The following is a 15,251-nucleotide window of genomic DNA, read 5'->3' as shown; positions in this document are numbered from 1 at the left end:
GGACAAGCGTGAAATAATACTGTGCTTGCACATCTTCCAGACTTACCATACTCACTTCCAGCTCTTGCGGATTTTTAAACATACTCCAGCTTTTCTCTGTCCTTAGCCATTATTGCTGGCACCACAAATATTTTCATGCTCTCAGTCACAGTAGGTCCTCAGCCCCCTCAGGTCATGCACATCACCTAGACAAGCTAACAGGATACAGGGCATTATAAGGAACAAAACTTCCCTGCAGGAAAGAGAAGATGTGGCAGAAAGGCCTCAGGCCATCAAGTAACCTCATCTGGCCTGCCATATCTCCACTTATGTCCACTCAGTWCGTGCTGGCTCACACCTGAGCTCCCTTCTGGCATATTTTAGTGCTGTGTGGCTGAACTTCCATCTGTTAAATCTGAAAAGGAAATTTGCTCGTCTTGGCAAAGTGCTTAGGAGATGAAAAGATGAAGTACCAGCTTCTGGTCAAAAGGAAAGAACAAACTGGCAAAAAAAAATGACCAGAAAAAATAATCTAGTGGCTCCAGACTTCTGAAATGGATTGAGTCTAATTTCCAGCTCTAATTCAGTCAGTATCCTCATTTTGTCACCACCTATTGTTCTAGTCTAGCATTCCAGTTTTACAAATATTGGAATGTGTGCCTGTCCTAACCGTTGTATATTAACACCAAAATGTATTTGAAGCCCAAGTTGCCATTCTCCAGGCAGTTGAGCAGCATGTTATTTTAGGAATAACCCTTGCAATCCTGAGGAAGCAGCAAAAGCAATTACACAAAATGGAAAAGAGATAAGACAGATTTAATCTTGTGCTTTTTAATACAAGACTATAAGTAGAAATAAWGAGTTGAAATGTTGATGGAGAGTGGCAAAGTACTCTTTAAAAGAGCACTGTTGGGAGGGCGTCCTGTCATTTTTCTCCATGAGACATTAAGATTCACAGGAGAGCCAAAGGCTCATACTTCCCAGTGCTCCTTGGTTAGGAAATGTGTTAGCTGTTTTTGTGTAGCTACCGAACATATAGCTTTTTCATCAGTGCATCTGAAAGCAATTACTTCTGCCAGTTATTTCTTCTGCAGCTTTACACGAGCTAGTTGAGCAAGGAGGAGCTCATTCAGCCAGAAGAGTTTCATTGAGAGCTGCAGCGGAATAGAAAGCCCAGTATGCRGGGGGTAACAAGCTCATTTATGCAMTCCAATGTTTTTAATGTTGCTTTGCTGTGATCCAGGAAAGGGCTGAGAAGCAATGACAGCATTAGTAACAGAGGAGCTGGAAAGTGAATTTTGCCTGTAAGGAAATGTGCAAACTGAACTTTTCTGCTGATTTCTAAAGCTGCAGTGTTTTTCCTTCTCTGCACTCTGAGTGGGCACATCCAGCTCCCGCAGGGCCGGTGCAGGTTGCCACCCCTTCCCCAAGTACCAGGCACGGGCAAGTAGGAAGTTTAGAAATCGGTGTATTTTGGCGATCCCGCTGTGTGTCGGCGTGGATCGATGCGCTCGATGAGCGAGACGGCCACCTGCGAGCAGGCAGGGAGAGCGGCGTGAAGGGGAGAAGCCGAGGGGCTCTGTGGAGCGCTCTGCTCTCGCCTCCCCGCCGTCTCCACCCTCGGTGCGAGCGGGAGGCGACGCGGCTCCTCCTGCAGAGTGGCGGTGCTGGAGGCTGCACAGCGCGGGCAGAGCGCAAGGCAGCGGGCAGCGCGAGGGGCTCTGCCTGCCCTCCCTCCTCCTCCTCCTCCTCCTCCGCAGAGGGACAGCATCCCCACAGGCTCTGCTTCCACGAGCGCTTCAAGCCAGCTGTGGAAAAGCAACTTTTAACCTGCACGCATGAATTATCACCTGAGAAGGATCTACTTGCCTGGTAACTGAATTTACAGAGATGGAAGGTACAGTTCCTGAGAGGGAGAGGAGGATCATGCCACAATGGGACAGTGAAGATGGCACTCCAGGGGTATGTGCCCTCCACGTTCCACACCAGGCCATGGGGAACACGTGTTGAGACCAAGGATCTGGAGGCAGCAGCTCCCAAACAGTGAAGATGGAGAATGGCACAAGGGATGAGCAGAACCAAACTGGACTGCTGATAACCAGCCAAGAGATTGTCACCGCTGAATACCAAGTAGTCACCATCCTTTTGGTCCTTATCATCTGTGGCCTGGGAATCGTGGGCAATATCATGGTGGTTTTGGTGGTCCTCAGGACCAAACACATGCGAACTCCCACCAACTGCTATCTGGTGAGTCTGGCAGTGGCAGATCTCATGGTGCTGGTGGCCGCAGGACTGCCCAATATCACAGAGAGCCTGTACGRATCCTGGGTGTATGGCTACGTGGGATGCCTCTGTATTACTTATCTCCAGTACCTAGGGATCAATGCTTCTTCTTTTTCCATCACTGCCTTCACCATTGAGAGATACATAGCCATCTGTCACCCAATCAAAGCTCAATTCCTATGTACTTTTTCAAGAGCCAAAAAGATCATTATTTTTGTCTGGGCTTTCACCTCCATATACTGTATGCTCTGGTTTTTCCTTCTAGACCTCAATACGGTAGTCTACAAAGACACTACTGTTGTGTCCTGTGGCTACAGGGTGTCCAGGAGCTATTATTCTCCTATCTATATGATGGATTTCGGTATATTTTATGTTGTGCCAATGGTACTGGCAACTGTCCTCTATGGGCTGATTGCTAGGATTCTGTTCCTGAACCCAATGCCTTCGGATCCAAAAGAAAAGTCTAAGACATGCAGGAATGACCTAGCTCATCAAAACAAGCCAGTGAACTCCAAGATGACTAACAGAATATTCAATAGTGCTGTGGCTTCTAGACGGCAGGTAGGAAACTGCATTTGAAATGATTTTCTGAAACCTACCCCATCCTCCTTTTTGAGATCACATTTGGAAAGGAGTAAAACGTGCTATCCCTTTTTATAAAGTTGTAAAGCTGAAATAATATGATACAGACATATTTATAAATGAGCTTTTATTTTCTTGCCTAAATATTATTGCCTCCTGCTAGAACTAGGGCAAATTATATTTCATGTCCTATATCAAAAAGCAACTAGGAGGCATCAATAAAGAATGAAACATTTTTCACTGTGTTTTCCTCATGTGACACCCTGTCAGTAATGCTGTCAAATACAGCAAGTGACTCTTGGTTTTAAGAAGGAAAAGAGAAGGAAATTGCCTGGGAGTTTAGCAGACTTGAAGTTTAACAGGTTTTGAGTGCTAAGGTACTGTGTCACTGTGTGAACAAAGTGCAGTTTTACTTCTGTCTCTGATTTCCTTGCTATGAAACAGTTTATTTRAGAAAATCTATATATGAAAATGCTTTATAAGTGTTAAGTATCTTTGTTACTCTTTCTTTCTAAGGAAATATTAGTTTGCACCAATGGCTCAAAACTGAAGCATAGATTTGACTGGCTGCTTTATATTTTTACTTATGTGTGTTCCAATGTGTAATTATATCACAACAGGAGGGATAGTAGAATAAATGCTTTAAAGCTACTCACAGTAGAGCAGCGTACCAGATACTCACACAGGATAGAGCAGTTATCATAGACCTGAGAAGTGCAAGGTGCATTACTGCAGGTTACAGTTCTGAGGCGCTCAGCTCTTCAGACATGCTGAGTGCACCCTGAGCGATGGGTCGAGATTTATTTTCTGATTTCTTTATGTAGATATCAAGATTTTTTCTAAGCTACTTGAAAAATTAATGTAGCTTCATTATGACTAAACCTAGCATATACATACAGTACAATATAGGAAGCAAAGCAAGGATAATGTGACATTATTAGTAGTACTAATGTTATTTATAAACTAGCAGCATTCAGAGTATACCAAGGGCTGTAAATTGGGAAAACATAAGTCTGTATTCAAAGAATCTAAAGTCTTGACAGCCACTAAGACACATATTTCCCAGTGTTTTAGGAAAGAGTTAATATAGGTATAATTGACAGTGTATTTTGGCTGTATAGTGAATTCTACTTCCGTTTAAGGATATACACACAAATATATGTATTTAGTGCTTACACTAAATGGATGCAACTGTTAAGTTCCTACTTATGTGGAAGTTCCCCTTTTTATCTAAGAATGTTTCTACAAAATGAAATTAATGAATGCTCTATTGAATTATTATAAATTATTTATTATAATTGACTTATTATGAGCTCATATKTATGTGATGTACCAGAATAAAGCAATAAGTTGGATAGGATTCCTGAATATTTATTCAGGTGTAACTCAAGGTATTTCATAAACATTTTTGACTGTGATTACCCTAGCATGGCAGAGTGTGTAAATTCATTTGCCCATGTAGTCTGACCTGGTTTGCTTCACTAAACTAGATTTATTTTGACTCACATTGGTATATTATACCATCTCCTTTAATTTCCAAATGTCCTATTAACATTTTTACAATATCCATTTGCTAAAACTGATTAAAACTTGCTAATTAATGGACTAAGATTTTTTTTCCCTCTAATTTGTCATACCCTCACAGTATTTTAGTTCAGGAGCACCTTCTGAAGCTCTTTCTAATCCATTACAGAACTTATTACTCCTGTTTTTCAGAAAGTTTTTACCATATATACAAACATACATAGTGTATATTGTTAGCTGTCTCTCGACATCAGCTTCCAGGAGTTAGACTTAGATTTCTATGTATAGACACTGCTTTTTAGTGTGATTCATATATTATAATAGCACAGTTTCAATTATTTTCTTGAAAAAAATGTAAATGCAGCTCTTATGATATGAAAGGTAAGTAGAATTAGAAGTTGACTGACTGCAAATGTGAAGGCCAGCTTGGAATCCATGTTGGATTCAACGTCTGTCACCAATGGAGAGAATGAGGCAAGAGAGGAGCAACCTTGATATAGCATCTAGAAGAGCTGAATGCATAGGGAGGAAGCAAACAATATTTATTTCCCCTCAGCTCTGTAAGGCAGTTGCTTAAGTTGAGGCMAGGAAGGCATATGGCAGCTTGTCAGTGAGAGGAAGAGGAGGCAGTGAGACTGCTGCTGCAGAAGCTGCACTGACAGAATAAGCTTGCTTTCCCTAGAACAGATATTTTGAGTCTCTGGCATAAACAGATTTAATGTTAAAGGGAGGAGAAAGATGCTGCGGACTTTTGTCTTCAGAAGTGAACAAGGATTTAGATCATTTTATGGTTTAGAAATGAGGCCTGAAATATTTTTTAGATTAGTGAGTCAAACCTATTTTAGCTTATTTTTCCTATGAGTGTGGTAGGAATGAGCACAGATTGAGATGATATTACATCACCAASAAACAGTAATCAGCTCTTCCAGGTAAAAAGTGGTCCTCTGTTTACTCATCCTATCCCTGCCTTCATCCTCCCACCTACATGATTTAAAAGTCACTGAACTATGTTAATTCGAGGAAATATTTATTTCTCTCTAATGTTTGGAAAGCTAACAGGAACAAAATCTATTTACTAAAGGAAAAATACTCCAATGCCAACAAGTGTTGGTGGACAAGTACTGGTGGAAAAAGCAATCAGGCAGCTATTCAGGGTCCCCCAAAGCACTGCAAACAAAATTGGGCAAGAAAGATGAGCAAAAAAAGACATAAAATATCCAGCCTTTCCTTTACAATCTCAAAGGACAGAGAAAATATCTGCATTTACACTGCATTTTTAATTCACTAAATACCAACTGTTTCTGCTGGCTTGGGACAGTTAAATTATGAATAATTTACATTGCAAGAAAGAGCTTTACTGAGAAACCAATCTGAGTACTGAGTTACTGAGTRCCAATATTAAGTACCAATAGTAACAATGATATGTGTTAAACTCTAGTCTTAATTTCACTTGTGGAAAGCTAAAACAATCTCATTCCCATGGATTGTTCCTTTTGTTTTACAGAACTGTAYTGAGGGCCAGGTTTTGATAAATGCAATTGAAAATTTTCAAAAAGAAAACTAGCATTATATAATAGTTGCATCAGAGTCCATTTGCAATTCACTTAATTTTCCATCAAGGTTCTCATGTCCTAGAAGGAACAGAAACCAGTTCATTCAGTTTCTGAGATGTGTTGGAATTGTCAGAAATAAAATTCAGCTGATCCACTTATGAAAAGTAATAAGAGTAATTTTCTACCTTTTCAGGGCTTTTCATCAGCCACTAAAGTTAACAGGTAACACTAGAATATCTGCTTAGTGAAGATCTCTGCCAGAAGAAAGTGCAATATTGATAGACCCCACTTTCAGGGAGGAATCAGCTTATGCTCAARGCTACAAGGCACTGGGCTTTACGGCCATGAGTCATAAATCAGTATTAAGCCTGTTTTAGGCAACAAAATAGACTGGATAATTTTCAAGCATGTACTTCATTTGTCACTTAGAGAAAAAAATTAACACCTATTATGTCTGAGGACAATGGTGATGACTATTAAACATGGTTTCAGCAGTACTTTGCAAAAGGAATAATCTTGCTAGACTGGACTTCATATCTAATTGATATTTCCATTATTGTGGAAAAGCATTTGACTATCTATAAGAAGTTTCAGTGACAAATAAACATTGAGTTTATGGACGATTTATGTAGATTCTGCAAGAGAAGATTAGGATAAAAACAAAGGGTCACTAAGAGAAAGGTGAAAGCTCTTGGAAGCAGAGAAATTACAGAATATTTTTGCTGAGCTACACAATTTGAACCTGAGAAAACAGAATGAAATGGCCCTGATGTACATATTTCTAATCAAAAAGGGGGTAGTTGAGAAAGCAAAATTTTCGAACACATTTTCCAACAACTGTCAAACTCAGTTCATAGTAGCTGAAATTTTAAAGCTTCCCAGAGATAAGCAAGATCAAAAAATGAGAAAGGTCAGGCAGTTTAAAGTTCCAATTACTTTATTGAGAGCAAAAGAACAGATTTTGATGCAAAATCTATATTCAGATTTAACTACTGTACAGATGTATTTAACTACTGTACATTTACACAGATAATCACTATTCCCAAGGAAGTTAATTGAAATTATTTTCTTATCCTTTGCCATAAAATACAGACTATGAATTTGAGAAGTCCCATTAAACATATCTTTTGAAACTTCAAGGAAATCCTAGTCTTCCTGAAGCATCTGAGATATTGCAATCGTTGCCACAGAACTATGGTAGCTACAAAGTTTGAAGAAAGATATTTCAAGATGTTTTACAGGCAATCCCTTCAATCAGTAACAGATCAGCAAATGAGTTCAGCAAGGCCAAAGTTTCAATGGCATTCTTGCTTTGAGCAGATGTCTAATGAGATATTACAGCCTGTAGTTATAGGCAAAACTACTCAAGTTTTCTGAGGAAAATATGTAATGGAGATTTCAACATCCCAGCCATCATAACACCAATGAGAAGATCTTCTGCATTTCCTTCCTTTTAGAACAGGTTTTTATAATGCGACTTCTACAAAATCTTAGCCTTTATGAACTCTCATTTCTTAGAAAATAAGATTGTAGATTGTATTGGTGTATTTTTGTTTTTAAAAGGTTTTGAAATGTAGTGAATAGAGTGTGACACAAGGGTCATTTGGAATTGTACAGGGGTAAAAGACAGGAGCTGGTTTAAAAGAGATATTGGTTTTGACTTTGGAAACATGCACAATTACAAGAATGCTTTAGCAATAGCTACCATTACTTCCCTAAAGTCCTGAAGAATTTTCACTCAAGTTTGAAGAGAAGCTGGCAAGATAGTTCTGAGCTACAATTTTCAGCCATCTAAATCTCTTCTTGGTGGTGGCCAGCGACAGAACAAGGGGTAATGGACATAAATTAAAATATCCRTCTCCATGTGAGGAAGAACTTCTTTGYTRTGAGGGTGACAGAGCCCTGGAACAGGCTATCCAGGGAGGTTGTGGAGTCTCCTTCTCTGGAGATCTTCCAAACCCACCTGAAACTCCGTCTACTCAGCTCTGGTGAGGCCGCASCTGGAGTATTGGATACGGTTCTCAGTTCCCCAGTGTAAGAGAGACATGGAGCTTCTAGAGAGGATAAAGCAATAAAGATGATTAAGGGATGTAACATCTGTCATACAAGGAGAGACTGAGTGAGTTGGGCCTGTTTTCTTTGGAGAAGAGAAGGAGATCTTACTAATATGTATAAGTACATGAAGGGGGAATGTAGGGAGAAGGGGTCAAATTCTGCTTGGTGGTAGCCAGTAACAAGGCAAGGGGAATGGATGTRAKTTGAAACACAGTAAGTTCCATCTGCATGTGAGGAAGAACTTCTTTSCTGTGAGGGTGACAGAGCCCTGGAACAGGCTGCCCAGGGAGGCTGTGGAGTCTCCTTCTCTGGAGGTTTTCAAAACCTGCCTGGATGCCGCCCTGTGCCACATACTCTAGTTGTCCCTGTAGGAGCAGGCTGGTTGGACTAGATGATCTTGAGAGGTCCCTTCCAACCTCAATCATTCTGTGATTCTATGATTCTGTGAATAGTCAACTTATGTCCAGTATCTGTTTCTTGGTTATTTTGTCCCTCTTGAAAAATTATAAGGCTGAAAGTTTGCAAGAAAATTAAGAAAAGTATAGCATATATTTGCTTCACTCTTCACTAGAACATGTATATGGACGTGGAAACATGGCCTAGTCAACCTCTGATCTGTTCTAGTATTTTGCTGTTCTAATATGTAGATTTTTGCAGGTAGCTATTCGGATCTTCTCATATTGTCTGATCCAAGACCTGTTTCACAAACAAACAAGGGTCTTTTTCTTAGATCTCTCAGGACCTTGGATCTGAGGAATCTCCCTCCAACACTGTATTATAACTTCAGTATTAGTTGAGCCACCCTAACAGTTGCTGATGACAAAGGACAGAGATCTTATTCCCTCTCAATTCTTCCTTTGCCTCCTACTGTTCCATTCTTCTTGGTCATGAATTTTTGTCCCCATTTTGTGTTAGCTTTGGAATGTGATTTCAGTTCTCACTAACTTGGTAGAAAATCTTCCACTCTTTTTTTTTTTTTTTTTTCTCAAAATAAGTTACCTGCTGTTTCAGTGAAGTAAATTGACTCTTCACAGGATATGGCAAAGGCAAAATTCAGCATAAAAAGGAAAGGAAAACGAGTGCCTGGGAAGAAAAGAGGTAGAGAAATGAAACTCTTCCAGTGATGGTCAGCTGTTAGATTAAATTAACCTCTAATATATTATTTGATCTTTAGCAAGTAGCCTGGTACCTCAACAGAAGATGTGCTAAGGTTAAAGCAAAACAGTCAAAGTAGAATATTGCTCTCATATTTGATATGAAAGAAAACCACATATCATCTACTTAGGATCAAATATTCCCAGCTGATCTGGTGCAAGCATTTTCTCCATCAATTTCAGGTAATTTTCCTTACTCTACCTATATATAACATCATTATTTTCCTCAGAGAGCATCCTTCCTTGAGCAACTTTCAAGTGTTTTTGACTCTTCCATTTCACTCTTCAAGTAATTCAGATGTTTTATGCAGTTTCCTCCACTGCCCATTTCCCAGACATTACATATAGCCTATATGTACCTTCACAGGTATGTATATAGGTATATGTACCTATATACACCTTCACAGGTCTAGAAACAACTCTTTGGCTAATCACGGATAAAATGTTATCTGTTCCTGTCTTCTTAGTGGTGCATCCTATAGTTCCTGGTTATTGACACCGGTTCAGCTAGTGTTAGATACTAAGGAGTATAAATTCAGTGCAGATAAGACATCGACTCTGGACTGTGCTTTGCTAAATTAGCCAAGCTGCATGAAGACAGAGACTGGCTTCATTTCAGTTGTGGAACAGCAAGTGAAACATGATCTGACATAACACTAGGGTGGCATAGACATATGGTATCGAACCAGGATAAAATATTATGCTACATAATCTGCCCTTAAAAATGAATACTGTTGATGAAATAATGAACGTTTGAAATGTGAGCACACGGATCACTCTTCAAGACACATGCTCACAGCATTTTTGAGTCCTCTGCATGAGTTCTGACATGCAATTGACTGTACTAACATGCTATAACCTGGAGGGTGTATTTTAACGCAGCCTCACTCCTCAGACCTCCTTTCAAGCAATAACAAAACAGTTCACCTAGTCCCTTTGTCTTTTTAGTCTATTATGTGGATGTACTGTGCTTTAATTCAGATTTTTCAGTGGTAAATGCAGCTGCAATAGTTAGACCTCTTATTTTTCAGGCCGGTAGGAAAAAAAAGCACATTGTTTTTACCTAACAATTTCTGCCTTTGCAGCTCAAATATGGCCTGTTATTGGTACTTACAAACCATCTATACTGATAAATTTTTCAGAAACTCATTCATTGGCTGCATCCTAATCAAAATGARTAACAATTGAGCAAAATTATTAACTGCAGTTATAAACATTTATATTGCATAAATCACAATGTGTTTGCGTAAATTCAATATTGGAAAAATACAAGTATCTGTAACTAAGCTTTGACCAGATTGCGCATTACTGAAAATTGCAGACAAACCAAATTCAATACAATCAGCTCATTGCCTCTATCAAGCAGCAGTTCAGATCAACTTACATTTATATTTACACACACATTACTGCTTCAACATTATGCATGCCTGAAACTTGAGCTAACAATTCTTTAGTTATTATTCATAGCCTTTCCCTTTGTAATCTTTACATCAGCCTACATATTCATTCTACTTAACTCACTCCAAAGGCCAGGTGAAATAAATAGGTCTTGGCACTGTACAAGCAGAATATTTGCAGCAAACACAGCAGCTCCAAGTACCTTTCTCATGAAAAGTGTTTGAGAGTATGTTGGAGTCTGAATTCTGGAAATACATCAAAATATCAACAAGCTTGAAAGATTTCCTGTAAATGCTGGATRCAAATTGGAGGAGGCATTTCAGCTACTGAGATTTAGTTATACTTGCAAATGCATTTAATGGTATAGCTCTTAATTAGTAATGGATGATGAAAAACAGAAGACCAAAACCTCAAAAAAAGATTCAATTTATTTGAAAACAATCACATATATGATAATGTCTTTTTCTATTGTTTTTCATGTACAGCATGACTATATGCCTACATATTTGTAGATTTCATACTTTCCCCAAAAGAATTTCTGGTTTCCTATATATACAATCTTTGTGCATTGCAGTGAACACCATGAAGCTCAGAAAAGGGCATTTTAAACTTCGAAATGATTCTGCAGCAGAGTAAGTTAGCAAATATGACTATGACTTTTATCAACCAATGTAATAAAGATTAATGTTCAAAGGAGAAAGAAACAGGTATCAAATTGTGAGTTCTCTGATAAAGAAAATTTYTTATAATAGTGTTTTAGAATGACAAGACCTTGGAGCAAGAAAAATAAAGTATATTTCAATATTAAAATATTGGGATTGTAGTAAGTAAAAACCTTTTAAATGTTTTCAGAACATTCTCAGAACCCAAAAGACTGGATTTGAACACTGGTTACATGCAGCATGTTCAAGCTGAAGCATTTTGGTATCATTCAAAGTACAATTGTAATTTGCACTGAAATGGATTTGCAGAAAGCCTTTTAATCATGTTTTCAATTTCCTTAACTGAGAATAATTTGTACTCTGAACATAGAATATGCAGCGCACATCCACAAGAAAAGAGCATCAGGGTATGCTTACCTTCACCTGGGTAATTAATAAGCTCTCCAGACTGACGCACAAGCCACTGCTGATGCTTTCAGAGAGTCTGGGTTATGGCTAGAAGGAGTAGGTAATAAAAAACAGATTCCTCAACAAATTAATTCTTCCAGCACTTCACTGATATAAAAGAAATAGCTACCTCCCTCGATATATTTATTTACATTTAATAATTGCTGATTTAAACATGGGTATGACAGCTTACTTWAGTATACCAGACCAAACTTTTCTCTTAGCTCTTTCTACTTAGCGCTGTCAGTGTGAAGGCTTTTGATGCTGTTAAGAAAACAACTTTACCTAAATCATATTTAGAGACTGTTCATCTGTAGTTGTGAACTCCAGGGAAAAGAAGCAAGGCATTCTCACAGTGCCTTTGGCTCTGTGTCTCTGCAGTGTCAAGCCCCAGTGTGTGCTGGGGCGCAGTGAGAAACACCAGAGCTCCCCTCATTACTCCTCATGGGTGTGGAGGCTCTGCTTCCACAGCCAGCAGAGACAGCATTTGCAAAGGAGCAAGTAGATACTTGGGCCCAGGACCCTGCATCAGGTCTCAGGGACATGACTGTGGCTAAACGCTGCGCACTCTCTTCTCACAGAGCCTGTGTAAGGCAAAGCTGGTGTTTCTGCATGCTTCTTGAGCTCATTGGGGCTGCAGCAGCTTTCCCCTGCTGTCCTAGCAGTTCTTGACTTGGACCCCACTCAGCGTCACTCAGCTGCAGAGTGGCTCCTTGCCCAATCCGTCATATCCACAAACAGCCAGCTCCAAGGCTGTTACGAGTCGCAYCTATCATGCAGATGAATCAGTGATACAGAGCTGAGGTCAGATTTGTGACTCTTTTGTCCCCCATTTTTGTACTGGAATCAACATCTCTTTCCAGATAAATCAGTTGCAAATTCTCAGCTCTGCGACAATCAAACAGTAGGTCCAGTGACTGATACCCCAGAGATTTGTGCTGTCATCCAGACAGATCTAGACAGGTTGGAGAGATGGGCAGAGAGGAACCCATGTTCTTCAGCAAAGGCAATTGCAGGGTCCTGTACTAAGGAGGGACAACCCCAGGCTGCAGGATAGGCTGGGAGTGACCTGCTGGAGAGCTGTTCTGCAGAGAAGGATCTGGAGGTCCTACCATATAAAAAGTAGACCATGAGACAACCAAATGCCCTTGCAGCACAGAAGTCAACAGCATCCTGAGCTGCACTGAGTGCTGKGCTCCTCAGCACAAGAAAGACATGGAGCTGCTGGAGTGAGTCCAGCAAAGGGTCAGAGCTCTCATATAATGAGAAGTGGAGTCGCTCAGGCTGGAGAAGGCTGAGTGGAGATCTGAACAACGTGTATAAATACTTGACAGGATGGTGTAAAGAAAAAAGAGACAAGCTCTTCTCAGTGGTGAAGGACAAGAGGCAACAGAAACCAAACTGCAATACAATAAATTCTATTCAAGCACAAGAAAAAGCTCTTTTACTGGGAGGGTGCACAAACACTGTGATAGGTTTCCCACARAAGTCATGCAGTTTAAATCTTAGAAACTGTCAAAATCTGACTAAATATGAACCTGGGCTGCCAGCTGTAGGTGACCATATTTTGAGTAGGGATTAGGGTCAGACAGTCTCCAGAGATGTCTTCCAACCCCAACTATTCCATGCATGTTATATATAAAGCATCATTTAATGAAAGTTAGGGGGAATTTGAAGTCAAGAATTTTGTTCTTCTTGTTCCAGAAAGCCTCTCTGAATAAATCATTGATCAGAAATTCACAGATTTATCATGACATTAATGGTCAATTTCATGAAGTTTAACATTAGTTTTCCTTTTCACTAAAGTTAACACAGAATAGAGCAGTTGCTTCTAAGTGTGTACGTTCCTGCCCAGCTTTGAGGACTACCCTTCTGCCTATCTTTTTGTTCCTCTAGGTTACCAAGATGCTGGCTGTGGTGGTGATCCTATTTGCATTTCTGTGGATGCCCTACCGAACACTGGTTGTTGTGAATTCCTTCCTCTCCAATCCCTTCCAAGAGAATTGGTTCCTGTTATTTTGCAGAATCTGTATTTATTTAAATAGTGCTATCAATCCTGTGATTTACAATCTCATGTCCCAGAAATTCAGAGCAGCCTTTAGAAAACTCTGTAATTGCCAACAGAAACGGGACAAGAAACCTGCCAGTTACAATGTGGCCCTGAATTGTAATGTGATCAAAGAATCTGATCATTTCAGCACTGAACTAGAAGATATTACTGTCACCAACACCTATCTGTCCTCTGCAAAATTGTCTCCTGGTGATACATGTTTGTCCTCTGAGGTAACAATTTATGTGTTTAAATATTTTGTGTGCATTTCTCAGAATCCAGGGTGCTCTTACATGTGCTCCGTTGTGCTGGGATAGCTACCAGCTTCCAACAAGGGGAATGAGCAGGGAAGGCTGATGATGCCCATGGATGCACCGCCAAGTGGGGCAAGGTCACTCAGAAGGGAGAAATGCCCGACCAAGGGACATAATGCTCTCAGAGTGCCTTGCACCAAGTAGGGTATGGCTTGCAGGAGCTGGGAGGAAAATGAGGCCCTTTCSTGAGTGCTTCCCTAGCACCTCCATGGCTCCTACTCAGAGCTTGGTGCTACTAAGCAGGTGGCACCAATGTCCCCCATCCCAGCCTGGCTGCAGACGTGCCAGTGTGCAGCACATCTGTCTAGCCCATCTCTCTTCTGGATAATGGTGCATGTCACTGTTTTCATGCTGCTGTTTGTTTGTGCAGTGCTACTTCAATACTGTTTGTAAGCCTGCTCACCTTAGGTCTCAGAGTGTACATGATCCATAGAGATACCTACATTTTTCTTTCCTTTTGCAGGTGATATGAGGATGGAGGAAAATGCTTCTTTCTTCATGTGCATCTTTTCACCTACCCTTCAGACTTAAGACTCACATTACAAGGACATAGTCATGTAAACCCATTGGATGCCCCATTTCCACAGGCCTATGTGAAGCTCGGAGCCTTTCTGCTCATCAAAATACAGGAGCTGCCATGTGCCTCTCCACACCTCTGTGCTTCTCACACCTGGAGGTGAAAAGGATATGCTGCTGAGCCCACCTGAGCATCCACACCTGACCTTAATCAGGAGGGCTCACTTCAGAGGGATACACCAATGCTCCCTCACACACTCATGACAAGCTGAGCTAGCCAGCCCAGGAATTGTCCCAAACATGGAGCAGAGCCATGAGTGATGCTCTGGGGAAGGGAGGTGAGACAAGGGCTCCTCTTTTGCCCACCATGTCCTGGCCAGGGAGCATGTGCACAACACCAGGCAGCGCTATGGAGTGTGGCCCATGGCACTGGCACCGCCACCTACAGCAGCAATTATCCGTCATTCACTCCCTGCTCCCACTATCCAGCTGTAGGCATCACAGCATGCTTCGATTAGCAGATATCAGATAGTAAAGAGCATGAATTTTCCTTTTTTTTTCTTTTTTTCTTTTTTTTTTTACCTTTAACAGCATGAGATAGAACATCCATGCAATCAATTCACAGCAGGGAATAAAAAAAATTAAATCATTAGAAAACTTTTTAAATTTTTTTTTTCAGCAAGCTAGTTCATAGATTTGACACTTAAAACATAAGTATTCTTTAATACTGAATC

The 15,251-nt window shown here is 40.3% G+C and overlaps 1 protein-coding gene across 1 annotated transcript; it reads left to right on the top strand.

Moving 5' to 3' along the window:
* The first annotated feature begins 2,028 nt into the window (after positions 1–2,028).
* TRHR (thyrotropin releasing hormone receptor) lies at positions 2,029–14,488 on the top strand. The gene is made up of 3 exons (XM_026054544.1): positions 2,029–2,823; positions 13,534–13,920; positions 14,465–14,488. The coding sequence occupies exons 1-3, from the start codon at positions 2,029–2,031 to the stop codon at positions 14,471–14,473; spliced, it is 1,191 nt and encodes a 396-aa protein (XP_025910329.1). The 3' UTR covers positions 14,474–14,488.
* The last annotated feature ends 763 nt before the right edge of the window (positions 14,489–15,251 follow it).

The sequence above is a fragment of the Nothoprocta perdicaria genome, unplaced genomic scaffold (assembly GCF_003342845.1).
Source record: "Nothoprocta perdicaria isolate Ctin4 unplaced genomic scaffold, notPer1 scaffold_122, whole genome shotgun sequence".
In the NCBI taxonomy this organism is placed as follows: domain Eukaryota; kingdom Metazoa; phylum Chordata; class Aves; order Tinamiformes; family Tinamidae; genus Nothoprocta; species Nothoprocta perdicaria.
This window is presented reverse-complemented; position numbering and strand designations above follow the sequence as displayed.